Source organism: Pocillopora verrucosa, chromosome 1 (assembly GCF_036669915.1).
Source record: "Pocillopora verrucosa isolate sample1 chromosome 1, ASM3666991v2, whole genome shotgun sequence".
NCBI lineage: Eukaryota > Metazoa > Cnidaria > Anthozoa > Scleractinia > Pocilloporidae > Pocillopora > Pocillopora verrucosa.
The window spans coordinates 31,319,835-31,331,050 of NC_089312.1; the positions used below are offsets into that span (position 1 = coordinate 31,319,835).

At 38.2% G+C, this 11,216-nt stretch overlaps 1 protein-coding gene across 1 annotated transcript; it reads right to left on the reverse strand.

Annotated features, from left to right (window-relative positions):
- Nucleotides 1-5,812: 5,812 nt before the first annotated feature.
- On the reverse strand, nucleotides 5,813-7,369 carry LOC131789036 (uncharacterized). Its single transcript, XM_059106106.2, has one exon. The coding sequence runs from the start codon at nucleotides 7,367-7,369 to the stop codon at nucleotides 5,813-5,815; it is 1,557 nt and encodes a 518-aa protein (XP_058962089.2).
- Nucleotides 7,370-11,216: the final 3,847 nt, after the last annotated feature.

Sequence of the window (11,216 nt, forward strand, 5' to 3'; positions counted from 1 at the left end):
ACTTCAAACTAAGTAAAACTCAACATGCTATTCAAGGAAGTAAAAACAAGTCACGGCCCAAATTAAAAATGAGTTAAGAGTGCCAGCTGTTTTCAAGACTGAACCTTAGTGGGCGAGAATTTCAAAGTTGACAGATACAGTTAAACACAAGATCCCAGGATGTGGAGAAGATTAGGATGTTGGCCCACTTATTTTGCGTATTCAATGAAGCCTGATGGAGAATTGATACTTCCGCCAATGGTACTGAGTAGGTTTAGCCAGGTTTGAAAAGAGGGATCGTAATATTTTCCTCGTTTGTCTTATCTATGAAATGAAGCCTTTATGTGCAAGATTCGAATTCGAATGGACGACTTATGTAGTATTTGTTCACGAACCATTGAATAAATTTGAATGTCTTGGAAAGAAGAAAACAAACGCCACGGGCAGTTAACATTTTTCGATGTTCTGTTTTCAAAAAACAAGAAAAAAGAAAAGAAAAGAAAGAAAACCAAAACCAAAATAAAAGTGAAAAAAAAAAGGGAAACATAATTTCCACAAAGAAAAGAAAAGAATACATGCGAATCAAATGCTATTCAGAAATGACGAGCTAAACTGCCGAATTTTTTAGGGTCAACTCCAACACGGCTGTTGATCGAATTTCTAAGTTACTATGCTTATTTTTCTGGGTAGCCCAAAAATTGCCAGCTGCCCGAAATCTATCGATCGATAACAAAGCAAGACAAGAATACTCAAAGGATAATTCAAAAATAAGGTTTTATTCAAAGAAGGGCTAAATCATTTCTGTTGTGAAGCAAAAGCGTACGAATATCTTTCGTCTACGAAGCCCAAGGTGGATAATGATTATTCCTTGGCCGCCGATTTTTCTCTGACCTAACGTAATAACAAATGAGTAGCTGACATGAGACGCATGTCCTGGGATCAGCAATATCGGAAGCCCCATGTGAGTTAACGAATTAGATATGATCTTTTAGTTCGCTGATTATAACACAAGGGATGATGCTTTCCGTCTCGTCGTGAGCTTGGGACACAAAAAAATGTGACCCAGACATCTTTCTTGTCCCATAGAGGCATGAATGCGGCATGCCCGTTTAAAAACGAACCTTGTTACAGCCTTGCTAACCACAAAATCTCCGTGGCTCATCGATAGAGCATGCGAAGATTCGAGGTTTGATTCCTCATATTAGCATACAATTATTCCAATGTGCCCTACAGTGTTGACAAGACTAAAAAATTCCCTCCTTAAAATTTTGAAGTTTCATTTTCATGGGCGTAATCGGCGATTGGAAATAACTCGGAAAATATTAGTTGGGTTATGTTTGTGAAGCTCGTGTTCTTATCCGCAGTTTAGATACAGAAAATATCAAGGGGCTTTGTGATAGACAAGATCAATTGGCAAGAGGAAGTTAATTCTGAAATAAAATGTAAAGAGGAAACCCTGACTTTAGTTTATGATAATTAAAGGTATGTGGGTTCCTAAGGCGTGGAGTAAGCTTAATTTCGAAGATGTTATATGAAACAGGACGAGCGAGTTTTTCATAGCGATTAGTCATTGTTGACGCTCCTTGCCATGGAAACGACATGAAAACAGGTGCAAGGGGTAGGAGTAGATAATTTCCTTTTTTAACATGACATTCACAATATAAATGTTTTATTCTTTGACACAAAAATTATTATTACTCAATAAGAATAAAAGGCATTGTACACTGTAAAAGGTGTAATTTGATATCTTTCCATTTCTGGACTGCTAGTTGAAGAAGCGGTTACCAGAAGTGAATTTTCAATTCATTTTGCTCTACGTCTAACTTTCGGTAAGAATTACAATTGATTTCACCTTTTCTTATTGTGAAAGAACTTCTGATTAAATAGTTACTTCAAAGTTTCCTTGCGTCAACTGCTGTGTTGAAAGGGTAAAGTCGCTAGTATTTTTTCTTTGTTCTCCAGTCTTCTTTATATTTCGTGCAGAAAAAGTAAAAAGGAAACGCTTGCAGAGGTTCCGGCCCTATGAAGTGAAGTGTTAAAATTTGAACTTCCACGATTATTATCAGGATACGTAGAAGTCGGAATCTGTCAGCACGTTTTTAGTGTGGTCCTCTTTATACTTTTATAAACTGAGCCTCGTTATATTAATAACAAGAATTATTGGCATTTCCATCCAAGAAAAATACGCTGAGTTATCAAGGTATTTGAAGGGAAATCATTCTTTTCAACGGCTGTTACAATGCGCAGAAACCTTTTGTTGAAATTCATCAAATAACGGTTGATTACAAAACCATTTAAACTAAATTGCTGAAATGTGCCGTAGTAAACGGCATGAGATCTTTCAGTATGTACATATACCGACTGAAAGAAATTATGCCGTTGGTTAACGGCGTAAAATCTTACAGTATGTATATTTATCGACTGAGCCGAATTACGCCGTTATTTAACGGCTAAAAATCTTACCGTATATGTTCCATCCACTGAGCCAAATTACGCCTTTAGTTAACAGCGTAAACTCTTACAGTATATACATATACAGAACGGAAGAAATTACGCCGGTAGTTAACGGTGTAAAATATTACAGTATATATCACCAACTAAGCCAAATTGCGCCATAAGTTAACGACATAAACTCTTACAGAATATAAATATACAGAGCGGAAGATATTGACCCTAATGAAATTACGCTGTTAGTTACCGGCGTAAGATCTTACAATATGTATTTATACCGACTGAGCCAAATGACGCCGTTAGTTAACGGCGTAAAATCTTGCAGTATTTACTCACAGCGACTGAGCCCAATTACGGTTGTGGAAAAAAATCTTACAGTATGAATACTTTATGTTTCATTACTGCTCAGAAGGCTTTATCCACCACAGGTACTCCTTGTTTCTCTTTTCATTTCTCTCGAACTCTTGTACGGGTATCCAATTCATTAATTGCTTCTACAATATCCGTTGCATTGCGGGTGGCGCGACAAATTTTCAGTCAAGCTTGAGAAGTGACAGGGTATGCGACAACTTTCACGAGCATTGCGTTTGTAACAACTTTCACACCGTAGTTAATCGTAACCCTAACGACAGTGGTATATGTGCCTCTATTGGTTCCGAACCGCGCCGAAATTCATTACAGCCTAATTTGAATTCGAATGTCTTGTCTTTTTTTTTTTTTTTTGTTCTGTGTGTGTGTATGTTTGTGTTTGGCCGTTAACTAACGGCGTAATTTGGCTCAGACGGTGATATATATATTGTAAGGTTTTATGCCGTTAACTAATAGCGCAATTTGGCTCAGTCGGTTATATATACAAATCAGTCAACATGGCTACTATTCATTTTTTTTTTTTAATAACATCTATGTTAGCGTATAAAAAAAGTGGTATGTTGCTCGCACCAATCAGATCGCCGCATTAGTGTATGTATCTCGCACCAATCAGAGCGTCGTTTTTGTTCTTTGGTTTGAGAAGTGTTCAAATTTCACCGAAGTAATGGGGGATTCGGAGAGAGCGGTCCGTAAAATAGAATGATCTTGAAAAATGAGAAATGTTGGCTTTTCTGTGTCTTTAACGTGTATTTTACCGCGCTTTATGAGAAATGCGATACTACTGGACAGATGAAAGATATGAGATTACCTATAGTAAACGTGTTACTCATGCAGTGAAAATGGTGGATAGTTGTTCGAGAGAAAATGGAGTCCTGTGCACTGTAGCATGATCATGGTTATTGTTCCTTCACGACGAGAGTAAGTGGAAAAATTGGAATCAAATATTACTTGAGGCGTTGATGAATTGCACCAAACATTTTGATTTGAACAGTTCTTTAACGGCAAGCTGTGTCGCAAGATTTATGATTTGTTGAGTGTGCCGATTATATTTTTCTGGATTGGTTTGCTCGGAGCTATCTCTCGATGAATGTTTGTTTAAAATTACCTAATGGCGATTTTGTGTGTGTTTCCGATGCCTGGAGAAAGTGATCTGAGTCGTTTGTGTTTGGCCAAGGAGGAATTCATATACCATCGTTAGCGTGTTTATTTGATTTTGTTATCTGGGACGAATGATTACAGAGGTAAGTTAATATGATGTGATCTACTAACGTCGAAAATATATCAAGTCGAAGAAATATTTTTGGCCTTGGTCCGCATTTTTGTCGACAAAATAAACACATACCGCTTAAAAAGATGATAATACGGAGCACGTGCAAAGCTGTCAATTGTTTCTCGCATGTTGCGCGTGTTAAATATTCATTAGTGACATCTCATTTACATCTTCAGCTACTTTTATTACGTTGATAAAATCTGTACAGACACCTCACCAACCAACTCGCGTGCAAAGTGAGAAGACTATATGAAGGCTTTAAATTATATTATGATCGATTTGGATCAAGAAATGGGTCAGGAATATCCCACAATAGTGCAAATAATCGTGAAAGCTGATCGCGGAAAAGCGATTGCGTGACGCTCCGTAAGTTGTAAAGTGATATAGACGACTTTCATAATAGCGGGCGTAGCGCGAGGCCTGGTGAGAACGGCATGAAAACGAGGTCACAAAGGCCTCAAACTTTCACAGTATAATTATGGCGTCCTCCTCGAGTAGTTTACGCGATGATTCTCCAAGTGCGATTTTTCTTACGGAATATGATATTCCAGGCGCTTCTCTGCTTGGACGAAAGCCTGAAGAGCTGAAAAACACAGAACTATGTTTGTGGCTTTAGTGCCGGGGTGATTTGGGTAAAGGTCTGAAGACAAAAGCGGAGCTCGTGAAACGAGTGTCCGAGTATATCAGAACTGGCAAAGATAAAAATATTGTTGACCCAGATCCAGACAAGATTTACAGTCGCAGAAAAGAGCGATTGAGCACCTTCACTGATGTTAGCGGAGAAGAGGGTATTTTGGTGCAGTTTCCCGACGACGGTTGGGGCACTTCGCTCGAGAAAATGTCAATGTTTACCAGAGTCGAAATGAATCGCCATAACTTAAATTCGGGAAAATCCATCGCGGACAAAGACCACCACATGGTCCCAACAAGCTTGTTAAAAGCCAAACGATTCTTGGATGACGAATATCTCGAGGAAATTCAGTGTACAAGTGTCCAAAGGTATTTTTATTTCAAAAGCAAGTGCTGCCATAGCTTTCGGAAGAATGACCCACCACATACTCTAAAGATTCCCCTATGCATCTTACCTGGCGGAGTAAGGAGTGCTTGCTGTTCATGCATAGCCGGCAAGGTGGGATTCTGCAATCATGTGTTGGCCCTCATGTTCAAGTTATGTAAGTTTTCTTATTTAACTGTGCCTCAACGAAAGATCTGTTGGAAGAGGAAGATTCACATGCACCCATAGCCTGCACATCTCAATTGCAGCAATGGCATAAGAAAGGTGGGGGTTCAAATATTGCCCCACAGCCAATCATGGAAGTTGAAGTGACCAAAACCATCCAGAAATTCAGTTGATAATATTGTACTCTCCGTTTAAAGTTTAAGTTTTCGAGACTCTTCCAGCTCCCTTGGAATTTCCAGTGACCTTCCATGGGATAGGTATGGATAATATTCTGAAACATGATCTTTATCTATCAACCAACAGAGTATAAGGAATTCAGAGGTCATTAAAAGTAGTGTAGCAATGTTTTGTTTCCCTTTGTCTTTTATTTAACTATAAAGGAAGTGTCTTCTGTTAAAAAACGTTACTACAGAAGCATACCAAGCAATAGGTATTTTTCCTTGAAAATAACAAATGCAATGCAAATTTTCTCCAAAAAAGTGATTGATTTGGAGTTTATTTTGTTGCAATTTCTATCACCTTTATATACACAAAATAATTACCAATTTTAGTGTACCATTTCATCACACTGATATTATGTTGGGTTGTGCATTACACAAGAAGGCACACACTGCCCACATTTGGTTTACAACACCTATTTGGTGAAGGGGTACTACTCTGTCCCAGATGTGAAAGTTTTTTATCTTGTTGATTGCCCGTTCAATATGAATTCTGAGACTAGCAATTTCTTGGGTCTGTACCACATCTTCTGCTGGCATTTGATTTGATCCTCCCAAGAAAGGTGGAAGGTTGAGTGAAACTCCCAAAGGCAACAAATCTGAAATAGTGAAACCTTTATCTGCCATTATGGAGTCTTTGTCCTTGAAGGGTAGATCTAAAAGGCCACTTCTTCTAACAATCTCTCTGTCAGAGATGCTTCCAGTATATAATTGGCTGATGAATGTAATTGCTCCTCCAGGAGAAATCCCCACCAAACCCTTAAGTGTGGTGTGATGTTTGTAGCTGCTGAAGAGCTCTCCATTCAATTGTAAGCTACTTGGCATCTGGCATCTTACTTCCGTACAATCAATTATCACACGCGTACTCCCATATTTATTCTTGAATGCTTCAGGCATTGTTCTGTCTATCACTTCCCTTGAAGGCCAAATGTTAATGTGACCAAACTTAAAGTAAATGAAATTGATCCATGTTATGACTATCCGACTGACAGTCGGTGTTGACACGTTGAACAAGTGAGCAAGATGATCTTCATGAAACCCTTGTCTTAGTCTGCACATTACAAGAAAAAATTCGTCCATTGGCCTCAAAGACCTAGCTCTTCCTTTTTTCGTGAAAGAGTCCTTTGACTGATCCTGGTCATAATCAACAGGGACCTCACCATTTCCAGAACGCCAGTAAGCTATGTTTCCTCCTCGTTCTCCGGGATCAAGATAATTGTACACCGCCTCAAAAGCATCCCAGTTATTAAAACCGGTGTAAAAACCTGCTGTATTTTTCTTAGCTTTCAAGTTCTCGAGCACAAATTGTTTCTTTGTAAGGTTTGTGATTTGCCGCTGAGCATTTTCTAATCGCAATTTAATGTCATTGATTTCCTGTTCTAATTCTTCAATTCTTTTGTTTTTGTTTGTGATGGTTTCCGTCAAATCATAACATTCCTTTTCTGGCAAGATTATATTCTGATTCTCAACAACACTGGTAGTCAAACCGATACTTACTTCCACTTTTTCTTCCAAATCAAAATCCACCACACTCTCGGCAGATGCATTCGATCTAGAAACAGTGGCAATCGACGCCACTGGTTCGCAAACGTTCCTTTCTGTCGGTGGTTTCCTCTTGCGAGGCGACGTGCGAATCCAGGAAAATATCGAAGGTATGGCGCCAGGTTTTAGACATATTTTCCCCGCAAGAGTCTTTTTTAGATCTTCATTTCTAAAATGTCTGGAACAGACCTTTGTTGAGTCGGATATTTTAAAGTCTTTTCCTTCGTCTCGCCTGATGGCCTGTATCCATTTCTTCTTTACTATTTTTTCTCTAGGAAATTGAAAGTACGACACTTTCGACCCATGCTCTTCGCGATAGCCTTCTTTGGTGCATCCTGGAACGCAGCAGTGTGTAGGCATTCCTTCCTGTTCCTAAATGTATATTCTAAGCGGTGATTGACCCCAATTGAGTATTATTGTCTTCACACAAAAGCAAAAACTTGACCTAAAACCACTACACGCGCGCTATGTTTACGTCTGAGAGGCCTTTGTGGCCTCGTTTCCATGCAAAATCGTTACCAGTTCTGCGCGCCTTCGGCCATTATGAAAGTCGTCAATGTTATCATATACCAGACGAAAAAACTCTTAAGCGTTAAGATTCTCAGTCTACGTTTTGTACCCACTCTGCAATGTGCAGTCTAAATTTTGTACTTAGTTTACATTTTGTATCCGGTCTGCAGTCTGCATTTTGTACTAACAGGTATCGTTGAATTATCCGAGAAAGTTACCGAGAGGCGGATTTGGTTCTCCGGGAAGGGATGAAAAGATTACACTGTCTGTATTATTATACTGGAAAAGTTCTTGTAACGCGTCAATAGCATCGTGAGCTAAATCTGTTGAATTGTCTGCTTTTCTTACGCAGAGCACCACTCTGATATCTAAATCAAAAAGGTTTTTTCCCAGATTTCACAATGTCGACAAGAGGTGTACGGGCACCCGGTGTTAGGAAGATGAGATCATATGAAGGTTTCTTATTACCTTTATTAATTCTAAAATTTCTTAAAAGTCGCTTTAGCAAGCTAAAACTAAAACATTGCTAAGCTTTAGTCCGATTTTGAAACAGCTTGCCCTGGAAGTTTTACCGCAATCATCAACATTAAGATAACAACTGATAACCATCTGATAACCTACTAGTAGTCGAAGATAGCCTTAGACAAAAGGAAGCATTTGCCTTCGGAATTGACCAAATACATGGCACGGGCCTTGAACACTAGTACTTCCTGCTTCTACTTCAGTCCAAATCAGCCAGTGAGTTAATTGCCTTTGATGTTAATATATGTCCTCTGAAATTGATGAATCAAAGAAAAGAATTGAAGAAATGACAGGTTGAATTTAGGAATGATTCTTAGTTATGAGAGAAGTGTGTGATAAGGATAATGATAATAGACAATAAACAAGCCAGTATTTTAGAAAAAAAGATGAACTAGATAACTCACGTGCAACTGCAATAAGCAGGCAATCAATTAAATAGTATTTGAGCTCAATATAATCTGACCTTGTTTAATATTTAAGGGGTACTGTTCTCATGACTTGAAATTTCCCTTTTTTACAAAATTACTATACCTTATTGATACTTCCAATTGCTTCATCTCACCTTTGAAGGCAATCTTGATATACAATTAATTTACTTCGCCATTAATCAAAACATTGAGGAGTGTTTCGACTTATTTATTTCTCTAAATTATTGCAAGTCGTTGATTGGAACATTGGAGGGGTTAGACATTTCTCTATGTAATCTAATTTAATCTGATCGAGTCTTTTTGATGAAGCATTAAAATCAAAAGGATTTGAGGGGAGAAGGAAGGGATTGGGAATTTAATACTTAGTATCAATATTACCCACCTTTACTTCTCTTAAAAAGTATTCTAGTTGTTCTACGAAGTCAGCAAACGAAGGTCTAAGCGTGATCTAAGATGTTAAAACACTCATCAGAACAAAGAGTGCGACATTGTGGATAATTAAATAGATGTCTTAAAATGTGAGAGGTCCTATCACTGACCAAGTGCTCACGTACGCGCGTGGATAAATGCCGAGAGGTTTCGCCGACATAGCAAGCATTACAGCCCGTACATAGGTCGCACAATGTCGCACTCTTTTTTCTGATGAGTGCTTTAACATCTGAGATCACGCTTCCACAACTTTTCAACTTAAAATCAAAGAAGCTATCTACATTCAATGGGAGAAACCTACACCTAATCATCTACTTTATTACGTTAATTTAAAACTTTCCTCGTAAATGCATACATTTTTCTGTTACTATTGTTAGTTTTGTCCAATCAGCATTTTGCTACACACTTTAAATTCAACTTTGTGCTTTGTATTATTCAGAAGTGAAGATGACAGAAGAACTATCGAAACATGTTTTTAAAAAGTGTCGTTCATTTTCTTAAAACTACAACGCTAAAGGATAAGGCAGTTTATGGCATCAAAAAGTCTAACAAACTTTTATCTTATTCACTTCAGTAAGAACGAATGGCTGCTAAGGAATCGCGCCTTTTCACCAACAAAAACAATGCCGCTGTGCAACAGCTAAACGAAAGACTAAAACAGTTGGCAGTTATTGATATACGATAACAATAGATTATTAGAGTTTATTTGTGACCCTCCAGAGAGTTTCAGGGAATAAGGTGAACGCACGCACACGGCACGTTGTAACACGCTCGCACGCTAATGGCATCACACTCTTACCGTGAATATATACGCATAAAAACAATTGATTTTGGAAAGCGTGTTCGTAGTAATTCTTCATATCTGGCTAACACGGTAGAGCTTTGTTTCTATAATACTTTAGGTTTTTTTGGTTGGTTTTGTTTTTTTTTAACACGCTAGGTTCCTTTTTTCCTTAACAGGCCAGCTTATCTTGTACACCCTAGCTCACTTTGTTACTTGTATTTGCCATCATCTTAATTGTGAGAATGGTGTTTGTGAAGTATATTACTTACAGAATATAAGCGGAAATAAAGATCTTCTGTCCTATCCAAAAGTTGTAATAAAAAGAAACATTCACGGTAAATCACGGCTCTTTCCCTCAAGATTTTCACAAGGAATTCAGTGAGCACGACGTGTTTCACAAGATCCAGAGGAGCTCAGTTTGAACACATGAATTACCCTTTTAAAACTTAATTCTTACCTTGTAAACTATAAATCCTTATCGCTTTACGCAGTTTATAAGCCAAGCTTTCCGGCTCCATGTACAAATCGAAAGCAACTTTAACTTTAAGGGGCGTCTTATAAAATTGGCACGGTCACTGTGTTGTATCGAGCAAAGTTGCGAGCAAGATCTTAACACGTTTCTTAGCTTCTACCGTGCGAAGCAAGACAATGGCTGCAAAATTAACGAAGCAAGTAACCAAGACGAAGCTCACGTGGTAAAAGCTAGTCATTTTGTCTTAGCGTGCGAGCGTACCATGTGCATGTTCACCTTATTCCCGGAAATCCCGTGGAGGGTCACATATTTTCTTGACGATAAAAAGAGTTATGATCTTACAGCGATAGATAAATAGCAAGCACAACAGGTACCAAAAAAACAAACAAACAAACAAACAAAAAATTAAAACTACGCCATGATTGCTTGTTCCCCTTGCAGACGGTTTACGCCACCACGTTTCAACATTCTTAGTGATCATGATCATATGTCTAGTAAGTCTACATGAAAAATAGTAGTGATAGTACTCATTAAGCAATGTCAATCTTTTAGGCTTTTGATCGCAAAGAGCGCTCATTTTTCCCCGAAGAAAAGATAGATAAGGGAATTAAATAGAGTTGTTCTGAGCCAATTGAGGTGATACAGTTCACACAAGAACCAAAACAAAACAACAAAACAAAAACAAAATAAAAAACAACAGCAACAATGATCAGAAAATTGGTCAGAAATTCACTCTCGACGCGGGATTTTGTGTGTCCGGCTACTCTGAAGGGAAAATAATACTTAACACGCTTGAGCTAGCAAATTGGCGCGTAAGTAGAGCACTCTTTACCAATAAAATATATCCCAATCACATTACACGAAGTCGTTTCTAAAGTTAACATCAAGGTATTAACGACATTAACGTCTTAGTATTTAGATTTCGTGAGGAAAAGTAGAATAGCAACAAGGAATCGCCTTAGATACATGCTAGTAGCTTATAATGATAAAGCCGTTTATGAAGGCAAAACGACTGACCAAACTGGTTCACTTATAAGAGTTGCCTTGTGAAGAATTGTCTCT

Excerpts from the sequence above, each read along its gene's own strand:
- LOC131789036 (XM_059106106.2), bottom strand. The coding sequence starts at position 7,369 with ATGCCTACACACTGCTGCGTTCCAGGATGCACCAAAGAAGGCTATCGC.